Source organism: Phyllobates terribilis, unplaced genomic scaffold (assembly GCF_046119375.1).
Source record: "Phyllobates terribilis strain yellow unplaced genomic scaffold, ASM4611937v1 Scaffold_5__5_contigs__length_657084704, whole genome shotgun sequence".
NCBI classification, from domain to species: domain Eukaryota; kingdom Metazoa; phylum Chordata; class Amphibia; order Anura; family Dendrobatidae; genus Phyllobates; species Phyllobates terribilis.
The window spans coordinates 93,579,196-93,596,562 of NW_027362765.1; the positions used below are offsets into that span (position 1 = coordinate 93,579,196).

A 17,367-nucleotide genomic window follows, 5' to 3' on the forward strand; every position below is an offset into this window, starting at 1 on the left:
ATCAAGAGAATGCCAAGAGTGTGCAAAGCAGTCATCAAAGCAAAAGGTGGCTACTTTGAAGAACCTAGAATATAAGACATATTTTCAGTTGTTTCACACTTTTTTGTTAAGTATATATTTCCACATGTGTTAATTCATAGTTTTGATGCCTTCAGTGTGAATGTACAATTTTCATAGTCATGAAAATACAGAAAATTCTTTAAATGAGAAGGTGTGTCCAAACTTTTGGTCTGTACTATATATACATATATTATTATTTTTTTACCTGGATTTTGAAAAGTTAATGAAAAATTATATATAATATATGTGTGTGTGTGTGTGTGTATATATAATATATATACACACACCTATCATATATATATTTATATTATATATAGATATATAAAAATATATATATGATGTGTGTGTAAATATATAATATTATTTTTAAAATCCAGGTTAAAAAAAATACAGAAAATGAAAGCTTTTTTTTTCTTTGCAAGCATAGGACATGAACAATGTGGAACGCCGTTGGCAGTAATAAAAAAATCATATACGACAAGACAAAATTGCAACCAATTGGAAAAAGGCTTTCATGGGCCAATCCCGCAAATTAGTCAAAGATAAATACTGATTGGTTGTTGTTTTTTTTTTTAATAAAAAATAAACAGGCTGGCTGTGTATTTTTTGTAAAACTTTTTCATATGAATTTTGATAATTTATTTAACGTCTGTAGTCATTTAGTGAAATAAAAATGCATTTGTGTCGATCATGCAGAAATAAAGCTTTAGATGTACAGCACAAAATAATCTATGGATTAGTAGCAGAATGACGAAAATAATATATTTGGTGTTCGGGAGCTTGTAAAAGCAGCACTATGGGCATAGATATAGGTTCTCTGTTCCATTTCTGTCCTACCAATTTTTTTTTACCCTATGAAGTAAATACAGTCACACTTTCTTATTTTGCATCATTATACAGATGTCATAAAGTTTAGTTGTGATGCCGTGTCCAAAAATAGTGGTCGTGGGGATGGATAATGGGCGTAATAACTGCATATTTTCTGTCTAAAAATCATTTTTAGAATCTGGTTTCATGAAAAATGTTGCACCGTTTGGCTGTTATCTTGCACTGTCTGTTGCTGGCTGTAGAATGAGTTAACTGAGAGGCTGTGAGTGAGCTCATTCTGTTGGGCCAATTCTTCACACACTGTTTTTTTTTAATACAACTAAGAAGCCGTGTTTTACAGTCCCAACAAAAGCTATGAGACTTCAGAAATCTCATCCACATGCTTTTTTTTTCCTGACTGAATTTGAGCACTGCAGCATTTTTTAAATCGGCAGCTTGTCAATTCAGCATTTTTGCTGTATTTTTTGACTCATAGAAAGCAATGATACAGTGCAAAAATGCAGCAAACAGGTTTTGCTGTAGTTTTGAAGCTTTTTTTTTGCTGCGTTTTGGTGAATAAAAGTAAAGTTAATAAGTTACAAATTTTTAGGTACTGGTGCCACATGTAGCAGCAAAAAAGTAGCTAAAAATTCTACAAAAATGTACCAAAAAATGCAGTAAATCCTTTGCTTTGAATGCAGTTTTGGCTGCAGAAAAAAATGCTGCTTGTGAACATAGCATTCATAACTCTGTTATCCGTCTGTTTCTGAGCTCTTCTCAGCTGATTTATGACCACAGACTACATCAAAGTTGAATGTGCAGAGAAATGTATACATTTACAAACTATTTTTTTTCCAGGACAAATCCCCTAACAAAGTGACTTACAAAGTTTTTTTTTTTTTTATTTTGTTCAACAATGAAAGTTTTCAAAGTTTCGATACTCTAACTAATCCAGCATAAAAAGTTCTGAAACTTTGCAAAGCACTTTATTAGGGGATTTGTCTTCATACTTGTAAAAAAAAATTGCAAGTAAGTGGCTTCTAAAACCCGGCCTTTCCTCAGTCTATTTTGTTGCCTTCAACTGCATTGGGAATAGAATGCACTAATTTGGAGTACAGATGATGGCAGTGAGAGTCTGTTCTGATAAGAACACTCAGAGGGGGAGACAGGAGCCCACCCATGACTGCCATCATCTGTACTCCAAATGAGTATGTTCTAATATCAACGCAGCTGAAGGCTGACAAAAAGACTGAGGAAACGCCAGGACTGTTAACTAATTACATCTAATTTTTTTTTACAGGAATGAAGGCAAACCCTCTAATAAAGTGATTTACAAGGTTATTTTTTTTATTTTGTCCAGCATGGAAAGTTATTAATGTTTTGATACTCAAAACAAATAAAGAATAATGAAATTAAAAAAAAAAGAAACAAAAAATGGTACTTTGGCATGAATCTAGCGGGTTTCACTACCCGTCACTATGTTCAACGGTGAAGTGCGATGTTTCATGGATAAGTCCTAGGTAATCACTGTCCTGATAATCGCTGTCACATATCAGATCAAGGACCTTGGCACCATAGTAGCCTCAAAGTTTGAGCAACCTTTTCTTTGAAAGTGGCATTCCTACAAGATATTGGTGGAGAGTAACCGCATCGTGTGAACTCAGCCTAACATCAAGGGTTGTCCTGAGACTGGGACAAACAGGTCTCAGTTCTTATTTCTAGCGCTTAATTAAATATTGGCCCCAGTGCAGTATAAATTGGGATCAGGACCCGCTCATTCAATTCATGTCTAGTCGTCCCAGCTGGGTGTTGTAGTGTCTCACACGTGGAGGACCACACGTCCGAAACCACTACTTTACAGCATCCAATTCCCAGATGCCATATTTATGCCCCTATGTGATTAGATTAGCCAGACAATCGGGCAGCAGTCATCGTTTAATTACTGAATGAAATGCGCAGGATCCTAATCACATTAAACCAGTCCAGACCAGTAAAACTAATGGATATTGTATCCTTGTTCTGTTCTTTTTCCTTTATTCTATTCATTGCCAGCCTCGGATAGTAACCCTTACACTGGCATGGCCGTGGCAAAATACTCAAAAAACATGACTGATGTGTAGCAGATTCACATACTTAACGGCTTCATATAAGATAACATAGTAAAATATTTAGACTGCCTGGATCTAGAATATTTTTTAGTTATGTCCTTTTTTTTTTAACTTGTGTAAATTAAAGAGGAACCTGTCCCCAAGTAATGCTTCAAAAAAGCCCGATCAATGCAGAAAGAGTGGGAATAGCAGTCAGTAATAACTACCCAGCTCCTCAGAAGTTTCACTCCCTTCCCCTGAGGATCCTTAAGCCATGTGGCAGAGCTGGAGAGGAGTTGTCACTGACACTCCGCATCCAAGAAGGTGGGAACTTCCTGGTTTTAAAAAGTCAAGGAGGTGGGGCTTACTAATTTAGCCTTGATTGGTGACCATGGAAATTAAAGAGGAACCTGTCCCTGAGGAATGCTCCGAAAATGCCCCATCAATGCTGAATGAGTGGGGATATTAGTCCACACTACCTACACAGCTCCTCAGAAGTTTATTTCTGCCCCTCTCCCGAAGACCCTTTAACGACTCTACTCCAGCTCTACCGACGGTTCTGACACTCTGCACCCCAGAAGGTGGGAATTTCCTTTTTCTAAAGAGTCAAAAGGGTGGGGCTTACTAATTTACCCTTGTTTGGTGACTATGTACATTAAAGAGGAATCTGTCCTCAAGTAATGCTAAGAAAACGTCAGATCAACATTAAGTGAGTGGAAATATCAGTCTATACTAACTACACAACTTCTCAGAAGTTTATTCCCCTCCCCTGAGGAACCTTAAGCCATTCAGTAGAGCAGGAGATGAGTCCTCCACAGCTGGGAACTTCCTTGTTTTAAAGAGTCAAAAGGGTAGGGCTTACTAATTTTACACTTGATTGGTGACCATTTATTACAAGCAATTGTACTATGTTCACCGTTGAACACAAGTTCTACTGAATCCCATTGAAAGAGAACTGTGATAGCCAAGAATAATTTTGTAAACTTGGAAATTCGGTGTAGATTGTGCATAGACGTGGACATCTTGTCTGATACAGTTCATGCCCCTTATATAGAAGAATCAATGAGCTTATGATGAATCAGGTATAGATCTGCAAATTGCCTCTTTAGAGAGGAAAAGGACTTGATCTCTAACGAGCCTTCCCACATGACTTGGGGATAACAAGCCAAACCAGAAACTCCATTTGCAGACACCTGTTTCGGGGTGTTTGCCCCCCTTCAGTGCAAAGCAGGAGATCTTATTTGGCTAGGTGAGAGGCCTCTGATTGGGGTCTAAAGGGTAACGTTTCTCCTTATGGAGAGTGACATGCCAGTGTAAGGAGACTTATAGGCCATGCGATGTCCTCTTCCTTTATGACTCTTGCTAAGTGAGAGGCCTCTGACTTGTGGTCTAAGGGGGAATGCATAGATCATAATGCATGTTAATAGATAAATATTTTATACCAGCAGCAGAACAAATAGTAAGAAAATAAAAAAAAAAGTTGTGTGTAAGGCCAAGTTTATGGATACGAAGCTACAGCAAAACCCTACAAGGACAGGAACTAGTAGTGTAAAGCTGACCACACGCATTAGATGAAAGTTTGGCCAAACCCAGTGATGTCACAGGAACATTCCTACCATCTAATGTGTATGAAGGTGCCTTAAATCTCCCTGATGGCAGATATCTGGAGTAAAAAAAAGGGTTGAACATATTGAATTTCAACATGCCCATTCGTGTTCTTATTGGAGATATGCTGCTACTTGAGGTGTGAGTCTTTCTGAGGTGAATGGTGTGCAAACATATGTAGATGTGGATGTACTTTTTCTTCATCTCACTGCAGTGACTTGACAATTATTGTTCCACCTTTGGGGGGAATTTTTTTTTCTTAAATGTATTTTTTTACCAAAAATAATTCTTGTGTTTTGGGTTTCATTAAAAATTTTGCACTGTTTACCTTCTACAGCCTCCATGTTGCACTGTCTATTGCTGGCCGCAGAATGAGTTAACTGAAAATCTGTTCGATAAAGTAACTTGGGTCTTCTCATCTCCCATTAACATGCATGTTTAGCTTTGAGGAATTGTCATGTTGCTTCCATGGCGAAAGAAGAAACTGCAACATGGCCTTGGCGAAAACAACAGAGGATGACCCCAAAAAAGGTGCTGATTGACCAGTCTTCTGATTTTGAGAGTGGTGAGTGCTGTCCATAGATCCATCTTAAACAAATATTTGGGCAGCCTAAAACTACAACCATGAAGTGGAGGAAATCATGAGACTAAGGAGCCGGGTGAGTAAAAGGCATTATATTCAGTATTAGTACATCTACTGCCACCTCATCACCTAAGGTCTGTGCAGAGGGGTGAGTGCAGGGGTGGGCTGTGCAGAGGGGTGAGCGCAGAGGCGGGCTGTGCAGAGGGGTGAGCGCAGGGGCGGGCTGTGCAGAGGGGTGAGCGCAGGGGCGGCCTGTGCAGAGGGGTGAGCGCAGGGGCGGCCTGTGCAGAGGGGTGAGCGCAGGGGCGGCCTGTGCAGAGGGGTGAGCGCAGGGGCAGGCTGTGCAGAGGGGTGAGCGCAGAGGCGGGCTGTGCAGAGGGGTGAGCGCAGGGGCGGCCTGTGCAGAGGGGTGAGCGCAGGGGCGGCCTGTGCAGAGGGGTGAGCGCAGGGGCGGCCTGTGCAGAGGAGTGAGCGCAGGGGGGGCCTGTGCAGAGGGGTGAGCGAAGGGGCGGGTTATGCAGAGGAGTGAGCGCAGGGGCGACCTGTGCAGAGGGGTGAGCGCAGGGGCGGCCTGTGCAGAGGGGTGAGCGCAGGGGCGGCCTGTGCAGAGGGGTGAGCGCAGGGGCGGCTTGTACAGAGGGGTGAGCACGGGGGGGGCCTGTGCAAGGGGTGAGCGCGGGGGCGCACTGTACAGGGGGTGAGCGCGGGGGCAGACTGTACAGGGAGTGAGCGCGGGGGCATCCTAATACTGGAAGCTCTGCTTTATTCTCCTCCTGCCTTATGGTGCTGGGGGGATAAGCGGACTACGCTTGTAATTCTGGAAATAATAATATGATCTACACTGGACTCTCAGTGGTCCCCATGCCAGCTCAGCAAACATATCAACCCAATCCATACATTTGGCATATACATTTTTTTTATGATTTGTCACACATGGTAGGCGGCACTATCACAGTGCAAGTCACATTATATGCATATTATTACACCGCCATCTCTCCATATTCCATATATAGGTTTAAAGAACCAATATAACTCTAGAATCTCTAGGACTGCTGTAACGATTACTAGGTCCTACAAAACTTTCATCTTGATATGATATAATTTCACCCACTCACAACCCAAACCTCATCATCACCACATTCTCCAAATAATATTGTTAAATTAGGTGCAATTCCACAATCAAGGCTGTTGTCAAACTTTTGGGTTAAAGTAAAGCTCTGGCTTTAACCATCTTTTAGAAGATGGCATTGATGGAGATCACCTTCTACTATGGAAACTCTATCGATAGAACTGGCCCTGCCAAGGAGGTATAAGTGACGGTGGAGCCAGCACCCCACCAATGACTTGTCAGAGTCCTCTCTGCTAAGAGTAGAGGCAGCCTCAATGGAGAAGGGGGCCCTTGTAATGAGGCTGACTTACGGCCTCTTATTCAGAGCGACGTCGGTCTAGACCATAACCACCCCCATTCTTTTCTCCCTTGGAGAAAGCACTGAAGTATCTGTAGAGGGTGAAGAGAAATGGCGGCACCCCTCTCTAAGGGCCCAAAGTGACTGCAGAGGCGACCACTACTGTACTTATTCCCTTTTCTAGGATCAAATATGCATATGTACAAATAGCCGCGAATCCTGGGAGGAATCCAGCCAGGAGCATAGGATTTATATTAAATTCTGCATTAAAAATGGTAGCAATATCCAGGACATTGATCCGGAGGACACATGTTCGATACATTGGGACTACGGCGAGTATGATACTGGTGGCATTTGATGTAATTTCCTGCTCCTTTCATATATGAAGGCCATCATCTACCAATGATTGTACCCTGGTTGGTAGCTACAAGTTGCTATTAGTGTTTTATTGTTTCGCCTTCTGCCACATTAATACGTTGAGTATTAGCTCTGGTGCCACCTCGGCTCCTGTCATGGTATATTCTATACCAACGTCATGGCATCTGTAATCTTCTATATCGTCCGCAATCCAACTGTAAGAACTCAAGAGGCTGAGCATGGTCCTCAGGTGAATCCTCAGTCCGGAGGCGAAACGTTTGCTATATATGAGGGTGCTCCGAAGCTCCTGAAAGAGGACAAAGGTTTCCTTGGTTCATTGCATCCAGCTTTTTTGTGTTTTGTTTTCTTTTTGCACCCAAAACCTTTGGAATATTATACATCACTGAAGCAGCAAAATGAAGATCTCAATTCGCAACTGATTGTCTCCAGAAGTCTCTTCATATCTTATATATGTATATGCATATATACACACATACCTTTTTTATATATAATATATATTTATCTGCTTCTTGAAATTCAAAGAAAGAATGGTAAAATGATGCAAGGTTTGTCATCAAACGAAGGAGGAAAACCCAGCGATTGGGGCACGGGATGTTGGGGCGAGACTGCTCGGGGGCCGGTATAGGGGGTTTTGCTGGGTTGGAAGGCTCAGAGGCTGCTGAGGGGTTGGAGTCCGGCTGGGTTTGGGCCTATATAGGCTGCCTTGTTGACTGCTGTCACTGTTGGGTATGATACAGTGTTCAGAGTCCTCGGGCTCGTCTGTATAACTGTAGGCATGTGCCCTGGAGATGCCTTTCTGCTGACGTCGCCAGGAGTTGTAATAAGTGGGGTCACTGATGTAATGGTTGACAAAGGAGTGGGTCTTCTGCTGGTTCTGATCCACTTCATATTCACTGTCGCTCCCCTGCATCAAATACAATGCAAAAGTAAAAACAGATTAGCATTTCAGTTAACAAACTATTCTTCACCATATACATTATATGGACAAAAGTATGTGCCCCCTCCACATTACACCACAGGAGCTTTTCTGACCTTCCGTTCTACAGCCATAGACCTTAATATGGAGTCAGTCACTTTGTAGAAATAACATCTCCAGCTCCTGCTTTCTACAACATTTTGGAAGGAGCTGTGGGAATTTTTGCTCCTTCATCCAGAAGAACATTTGTGAGTTCAGACACTGATGTTGGGAAGAGGACGGGCTCACAATCCCCGCTCTACTTCATCCCAAAGGTGTAGAATGGGGTTGAGGTCCGGGCTCTGTGCGGCCGGTAATGTTCTTCCACCCAAAACTCTCCCAACCATGTCTGTATGGACCTTGTACGGTCATGGGGAACAGAAAATGGCCTTCCCCAAACTGTTCCCACAAAGATGAAAGCTACAATTGTCCACAATGTCTTGTGCTGAAGCCTATGCCTCTGCAACAGAAGCTGCCCACCTCTCGGGAGTGTTTTTTGAGTGACTAATGGAGGTCTCAGGACCCGGACCTCCACCAATCTGCTTGCAAAGTATAACTAAACCTTTAGCACTTTTTTACTATTTAAGATCTCCCTTCACTGGAACAAATAGGACAAGGCCGACCCCTGAAGAACAAGCCCATAGCATTATCTCTCCTCTACCAAAGCTTACAGTGGACACAATGCAGTCAGGAGGGTAACGATCCCCTGGCATTCACCAAACCCAGACTCGTCCATCAGATGCCAGATAGAGAAGTGTGATCCATCACTGCACAGAGTCACTCCAGAGTTCAGTGGTGGAGGCTTTACACCACTCCATACGACGCTCGGCATTGTGCTTGGTGATGTAAGGCTGCATGCAGCTTCTCGAGGGGGTGCAGTGTTTGTGCTGAGGAGGTCTGGACTCTGCAGTTATGGAATCAGCAGAGAGTTGCTGACATTCATTATGACACATGCAGCTTTTTCGGATACCTGAATGCCAAATCTAACTTGTCATCCAGTTTTCCCTAGAAGCCGATATCAGCGGTGACTGATCGTGTGCACTGTGGGTTTACTGACAAGCTCAGGCTGGACCAGACCAGGAATATCTGGAATGAACACGGCAGCAGGGCTGCTATCAATAAGGATAATCACAAGAGTGATCCACAAGGAGATATGGCACACAACCCCGGGCACTCGTTCTGCTGCATGGACGCTGCAAATCAAGGATTTAACCCCGTGGAAGAGATTCTGTAAGCTGCTGCTGCCTATTTGTCTTGGAGAAGGTGCGGTTTGTTTACCTTGTCGGCTCGAACAGAATAGTGGCGTTCCCATAGTAATGGCATTTTACACTGGCAGTTCTGACAGGCGGCCAACGGTGCCCGCTCTTATAGGCCTAATTCATCATGTTACCAGTGCCCTGTCAGGAATATGACATTTTATCTAGTAGCTAAAAACTGGGATTTTCTGGCAGAATTTCTCCTCCTGTAATTGGTAAAACTAGAGAGTGTTAATTGCATTAATAGTAATAATTATGTAGGCGTTTCCATGACTGGAAATCCTATGACACAACGCTTTGTGTAGCCGGGTCATTTGGTACATAAACGACCTACTAAAGGGGTAATGGGCATTGTCGGATAGTTCTGGTAAAAACAAGCACTTTTGCAATTTACTGCTTATTAAAATTTTCATCCGTTCTTGAGATATTAACGTTTTTCTTTTGTTTAGGGCTTGTTGCCTTGGAGACCGACCACCGCTGCTAGACAGCAGAATATGTGCATTGATTACACACTCTTTTCTATTGAGTTTGTAAGCACTGTTTTGGAGCTGGATCACTGGAGCGCGCTGTTACCTCCTAATCCCGGCCAGCTTGAATACAGTGCTTACAAGCTAGAAAGCAGTAGTGGTCGGTCTCCTAGGTAACCAGCTGTAAACAAAAGGAAAGTGTTAATCTCTCAAGAACGGCTGCAAATTTTAATGAGCAGTAAATTGCAAAAGTGCTTATTTTTGCAAGCCAAATCTGACAATATCCATGTATGAAGATGAAAATAACCCTTTAAAGAATTTTGAGTTCAATGAGGGCGGGAGGTTTATTAACCAACTACTGACCCATGATGAAAAATTTTAAATGCACCTACAAAAAAAGGTTGTGCACCCCTGAATATATTCACATCTGTCTAGTTTGATCATCATTGTAGATGGAACCATTTTACTGTCCTGCTCCTTCCAATTTTTAGGCAGCAGAAGGCCCAATAGATCCCCCTAGAAAAAAAAGGGTGGAGGGCAACTGGAAGCCTCACTGCCACTATTGTGTAGTGATCAGAGGTCAGGCTATAATATCCTAATCTTCACCAGCAATGCAAGAGGAGTGCCAGAGTTCTCTTCTTACGGAGTTTCACTTTGGACCTGGGACTCTGACTTCACAGTCCTGGAGCCTCACAGTGGGGGAAAAATGGTAGATTTCAGGTTAAGATAACTAGCTATGGACTTGAGGAGAGTTTTGACCCAAGTGGTCCACAATAAATGATAGTGGACCATGGCATGCGAATATGGTTGGTCACAGGCACCATAGTGTGAACAATTCATGAGTCCAATCTATATCTCCGCAGAAAAGTGCACAGACCCACTGCGTTGAAGCATTATGTGACCTTTGCAAAGGCACAGATGATGGGCATGGTTGGGAGGCTTTGCTGGTCTAGGCTAAGGCCCCCCCCCATACACATGGAAATTTGTGAGTTTGGTTCCGCTTACGAGATGAAAGTTGTCCAATCAGCCATTCGATGTGTTTGGGGATGTCCTGACTCTTCTCCAACAGATGAGGTTGGGGGAAAGAAGCTTTGCAATTTTAATGGGAAGAAAAGCCACTGCCAGAGGTGGCTGCCAGCAGCTTTCTCCTGGTCCCATCTAACTCAGGTGAACACTAGGCCGAGCCGAGCGCTCACATATATGGAGGGGAAGGAAGAGATAGGTGTTGACTGAACAAACTTACGGCCAACAGCTATCTTATGTATGGCAGGCTTAACATGCGGTAATGCTTAGATGTCATGGCAAAGTCACAAAAATGCCACCTGGCAATACACCATTAGGCATAATTGTATTTAAGGGTTATTCCCATCTTTTAGAAGTTATCAGTTATCCACAGACGTAGTGATAACTTGACAATTGGTAGAGGTCTGACTGCTGGGGCCTGCTTCACTCCTGAAAACGGAGCTCTGAAATTCCCCTTCTAAATGGACCGGTGACGAGACATGTGGTTACTGCCACCTTTATAAGTTATATCCATCTTTAGAAGTTATCGCCAATCCATAAAATAGGTAATAACAAGCTTAACAGTGGGACTCCAACTGCTTGGACCCACACCGATACTGAGAACGGAGGCAATGAAATTCCTTGTCTGAATGTAGCGGGGGATGGACATGCACACCTCCGCTCCACTTATTGTCCATGGGACTGCTGGAGATATGCCAGTACACCACTCTGTTTTTTTCTGGCAGTCCCATAGATGGTGAATGGAGTAGAAGTGTGCATGTCCAGTCACCGATCCATTCAGATGCAAAATTTCAGAGCCCCATTCTCAGTAACGGTGTGGGTCCAAGCAGATGGACCTCCACGATAAGCAACTTACTACCTATCCTTTGGATCGGCAATAACTTCTACAGGTGGGAATAACTTATAAAATGGGAATAACCCCTAAAAATGTTAAAACTCTTTATGATAACCATCAGGTTCACAGACACTTTTAAACGGCACCCGTGACCTTTTTTAGACATTTATTCATGTATACATGAATAAACGCCTGAAAGGTCATGGGAGCAGCATAAAAGTGTCTGGAGATCTGACAGGTTCCCTTTAAAACTAACATGTCCTGCTGAAAATGGTATCTGATCTGCAGGTAGGATGATACAGAGCTGATCAGAATGATATTCATTCTTGTGGGAAAAGTTTCAGTAAAACTTGCATTTCATTCATTTTAATCCCTGGTATTTGTATGCACATGAGTCCAGTGGGTGGTCCTATCAGCTGTCAATCACCAGTAGGACTGCCCACTAGACTCATGGATACAAACACCGGAGATTTCACAGAATAAAATACAAAACTGAAAGAAATGAACTGTAGTATAAGTTGGTATACATGCAATGTGTAGGAGCATGTTCACACTGGCCATTAAACAGACAAAACCTAGCAAAGAAACAAAATGAACATGTATACCCTGCTGTAAGTAAAAAGCAATAATGCATGTAAATAACATGGGATACTTTGATCAAAAAAAGGGTAAGAACCATCCTACCGCGACAAGGTGTACCCCAATCGGGACAGTCCTAACCTCTAGTTAGGGGGTGGTCTCCCTTTCTTTGAGCTGGGCATTACGTTTATATACCTTCCCATTGTTGGGTGTCCATAGTTGGGCCCCGGTCCTGCTCTGCCCTTATTCACATTGACGTCACTTTGACACATGGTAAGGTTTTAATACTAGAGGTTAGGACTGTCCTGATAGGGTACACCTTGGCGATGGTATTATTTGCGCAGTCTGGTGAAACATACAGTATAGAGATCACCATATCAAAAAATGGAACATGGGGTCCTAGTGCTGGTCCGCATGGGTGAGCACAGGGTATATGACAGCATTTTGACACAGCCTGTCAGAAGGTCATACGGCGGGTAAGCAAATAACTGTCAGTAAATTCTGCACAGACACCTGGATTTACAGGTTAAGAGCAATCATTGTGTTTTACCAGACAACCCCAGGCAAAATCATTCCAGTGCAGCAATGAATGGGTTAAAGTCAACCACTGTGGATTAGTAGATATGTTGTTTTTTTAATTTTGTTCTCCTCCAGCGCCCCAGAAAAATATTCCTGTGACGGCTGCTTGCAGACAGCAGATTTTCTCTATTTCCTGGGTCAGTTTTTTTTTTTTGCTTATTGTCTGCGGAGTATCTGAGGTCTAGACACACCCTGTACAACGTGCGGCCATGCCTGGGAAAGAAACTCCCTATAACCTCAAAAGATTGCCTTTCATGGTGACAATCGCGGGCATTGTGTCGTCGCTGAAATCAATACGTCCTATCTGGAGCAGCGTATTCTGTATATGCCTATCTAGCTCACGATAGCCCCATTATCTAACCTTAAGCCATCAGAAAGCGATAAGACAATATAGAATTGTCGTCATTAATAAAGGTGGTATGATATAATGATATGGCTGTATGGGTGTAGGATCCGGGAGGATGCACCATGCAAAGTCTGACCAAGTCAAGGCCATAGAGAAAAATTTATTGACTGGAATGATATATACAGTTTCGAGTAGATTGAACCCCCAAGGAAGCCACCTTCTGTGGCGAAACGCTTGGGATCCTCATTCCCAAATTATGCCTTTTTTCTATGAGTCAATTCCCCCAGGTGACTATGCACAAGACACATTTATTATATTTACATGGCTGTATTGGTTATCATGCCGGTCATATTATTTGTTTCCCAGTGCCAGATGTTGGAACAGGAAGCAGGTTCTGGTGCAACGTACACATTTTTAAATGTTTTTTTTCTTCTCAACTCTAGATTTTTAGGTTTCCTAAATAATAAAGATTTACAATGTTTTTTGGACTTTAGGTGTAAAGAAGTGGAGGTGTGATTATCACTAATTTTTATGCACTAGGGTAGAATAGGAGGTAATAGATCTATTATTAGTGTTTCCCTGCAACATGTGTATGGTACACATATAGCTTTACAGCATATACATTATATACTTGCAGCAATGTTGTGTATATGTGTGTGCTGCAGAACATACAGTACATGCTCATTCAGATCTGCTACATACACACACAGCTCAGCTACATCATCAAAAACACACAACACATTCGGCTCAGCTACATCATCAAAACACACACAGATCAACTACAACACACAGTCCGCTGAGCTTTATCATAAAAAAAACACAGATCAGCTACATTATGAACAAAACACAAACACGACACAACACATTCAGCTCAGCTATATCATCATCAAAACACACACACTGCTCAGCTACAAGAAATGAATCTCAGCTACATCATCTAAACCCACATGCATCACTCAGCTACAACACATTCAGCTCAGCTACATCTTCAAAACAGATACAAATCAGCTGCAACACACTCGGGTCAGCGACATCATCAAAACAGCCACACTGCTCAGCTATAACACATGCAACACGGCTGCATCATCATCAAAACAGATACAGATGAGCTACAACACTCTACAACAGATAAATCATGAAAAAACACATGCATTGCGCAGCCACAACACACTCTACTCAGCTACTTCATCATCATGAACATAGACACAGATGAGCTACAACACACTCAGCTCAGCTACATCATCAAAACACACACACTATACATTACAGCATTTTGATGTTTCTTCCAGGTCCTTAAGCTACTCAGGATCTTCATCATCCATACAACTTTAGGGCACTTTCACACGTCAGTGTCTCCGGTACGAGTGGTGGCAGTTTCCACACGTACCGGAGACACTGACACACGCAGACCCATTCAAATTAATGGTTCTGTGCACATCTCAGTGTGTTTTCACCGACCATGTGTCCATGTGCTCCACACGGAGACAATCCGTTTTTTTGCGGATACACGGTCCGCAAAAAGTACCACATGGATGACATCCATGTGTCATCCGTGTGACATGTACCGGCGCCTGGGAATCAGCTCTACAGTTAGCTCTGTTCCCAAGCACCGGGTGCTGAACACTGCCTTCATCATGGTTACCTGCCGGCACTGCGATGAGCACCGGTGGACAGTGATGAGGATAGTAGTGTCTGCTCCCGCAGTGTCCACCTGTAAAAATAAGAATAAAATAATAAAATCCATATACTCGCCTCTCCTAGGTGTCCCCCGCTGTAATCCATGCAACCGCTGCTGCCGAGGAGCCGGGGAGAAAGAGCCGCTCCAGAGCTGCGCTCAGTGAGTAACAGGTCACCGCTCCTGAGCTGCAGCTCTGGAGTGGCTCATTCTCCCCGGCTCCTCTGCAGCAGCGGTCGCATGGATTTTACAGGTGGGGACACTGCGGGAGAAGACTATCAGTACCCTCATCACTGTCCATGCTGGTGCTGATCACAGCGCCGGCATGAACCATGATGAGGGTAGTGTTCAGCAGCGGCGCTTGGGAACAGCGCTAATTGTAGCGCTGATTCCCTGGCGCCGTCCGTGTGAGCCTGATGCAGCACACGGTTGCCACACGTGTGACACACTCGGACATCTCCGTTACCGTTTTTTCCGGTACCGGAGATATGCAGACGTGTGAAACCGGCCTTAGTGATGTGAAGGTGATGGTAACTCAGATCCTGCCCTGCACCGATCAGATATATCAGTGTCAGCCAGCTGTGCCTGCATAGTTCTCTGTGATAGGGAAGGACACTGTGTCAGCATTCTACTTGATCAGAGGAAGCTGCCTCCTTACTATAAGTTGTACACACACACTTTTTAGCAAGATTTTTTTTCTTGCTAGAAAGTGCACCTTATAGTCTAAAAGTTACAGAAAATTGTTAAAACGTAGGAAGTGTAACCGATTTTTCTTTAGTACACATCTTTTCTCCTTTCTGAATTACATAAACCACAGGGGTCATTTGGAGGGAGAAGAATAAAACATCTTGGGGATTGGATTTACATTTTTTTTGATTCTGCATGCTGGTGTCACCTTCTCATGTTACATCTATATGGCTGTGTTCACATATTGTGGCCTAGATTACATTTTTGCCACAATTTACCAAAATCAATGCAAAACTGTAACGTGAATCATGTGTGGGTGTTGGTTTTATAAAGGGAATTATCCTTTTAAAGCATCTCTCAGTCATTGCTGTCGGATGTTTCATAGCCTGTTGTCAGGGACAAGCTGAGACGCCCATGGGGCAGGTGTCTATCTCTAGACATAGCGTTGTTGCTGCTCTCACCTGTGAGTCTGATACCTCCGAGGGCTTTTCTGTCAGGCTGCCGCTCTCTGCAGGAATTAAGTCGTTGTACTTGGCTACGTCTTCATCTGAATAGTGAAGGCTCCCAGGACTGGGACGTGGTGGAGACCTGGAAGGAAGAAGATTAATTAAATAGAAGAAATCTGTAGTAAAAACTAAATACATTAGTTATGTTAGGGATGGGCTTTTTGAAATGCAGAATAATTGGCAGGAGTCCAGCAAAATCGTCCTCCATAATCATCACTTTATCATAAGGAACACAGTTTCCAGAAGTTGGGTTATGGATACCTTTGAAATATAAAAAATGTTTTTACATATGTTAGAGGTTACCTCTAGTTAATAAAATTTCACGAAGCTTAAGTCTGCAATTTTCATTCCTTAATTCATATTCTGACCTCCTGATATGCAGTTTGCACTCTGATCCAAGTTTCAGACTTTTCTTTTGTGGAACTGTCTGTCTCAATAATATAGGCTGGATAGGCTGTGTGTCCTTCCTATTAATAAAGACTGGATGTGAGGTCTGTGTGTCACTCCCAGTAATATAGGCTGGATGGGAGGTCTGTGTGTCTCTCCCAGTAATATATGCAGGAAGAGAGCTCTGTTTACCTCTCCCAGTAATATAGACTCGATCCAAGCTCTATGTGTCTCACCCAGTAATATAGGCTAAATGTGAGGTCTGTGTGCCCCTCCCAGTAATATAGGCTGGATGAGAGCTCTATGTATCCCTACCAGTAACAAAGGCTGTATGTGAGGATTGTGTGTCCCTCCCGGTAATTTCCACTGGATGTGAGGTCTGTGTGTCTCTCCCAGTAATATATGCTGGATGAGAGCTTTGTATATCCCTCCTAGTAACATAGGCTAGGTGCGAGCTCTGCCTGTCTCTTCCAGTAATATATGCCGAGTGTGAAGTTCATGTGTCCCTCTCAGTAATATAAGTTGGATGCGAGCACTGTTTATCCCTCCCAGTAATATAGGTTGGAAGTGAGCTCTGCGTGTCACTCCCAGTAATACAGACTGGGTGTAAGCTCGGTGTGTATCCAGGGTGCAGTAGTATTCACTGTTCACATTACCAGCAAAGCTTCTATCCCTGGTTCTATTTCTTAACATGTAGTCATGCGGATATTAAGCGATTCAATGCAAGTCAATGGCGGCAATTACGCTGCGTGTCCGCAAAATTAATGGACATACTGTGTATTTTTCCGCAATGATCAAGGATCATGGGGCACGTATTACCAAACGTTTTTTAAGCGTTTTCGCTGCGGAAATTCCACGACAAAAAACGCTTGAAAAATGCAGAGTGGGCACACAGCCTTACACTGATAGAAGGGAGAGGGAGAGCAGAGAGAGCTGTCTGAACCAGGAACACAACTCAGATGAATTTGTAACATTTTTTGCAGATTACTCAGCTAGTTGTAGAATTTACAGACATTCTGCAGCAGCAAAATGGTAGAATTTATTTTATTTTCAATGAAGAAAGTTGTTAAACTTTGAAATACGAATGAAATTGGCAATAAAAAAAAATTGTGTGAAGACGTGAATAGCCTTTAAAGGCTACTGATC

At 43.0% G+C, this 17,367-nt stretch overlaps 1 protein-coding gene across 2 annotated transcripts in view; it reads right to left on the reverse strand.

The window, feature by feature from the left end:
* Window positions 1-215: 215 nt before the first annotated feature.
* SDK2 (sidekick cell adhesion molecule 2) overlaps window positions 216-17,367 on the reverse strand; it is a 776,524-nt gene continuing 759,372 nt past the window's right edge. For both annotated transcript variants that reach the window (XM_073682549.1, XM_073682548.1), the window contains 2 exons: window positions 15,790-15,916; window positions 216-7,830 (listed from right to left, as the gene is read on the reverse strand). In XM_073682549.1, coding sequence (XP_073538650.1) covers window positions 7,480-7,830; window positions 15,790-15,916 — 478 coding nt within the window. In that variant the 3' untranslated portion in view covers window positions 216-7,479. The remainder of the gene's footprint in view (window positions 7,831-15,789; window positions 15,917-17,367) is intronic.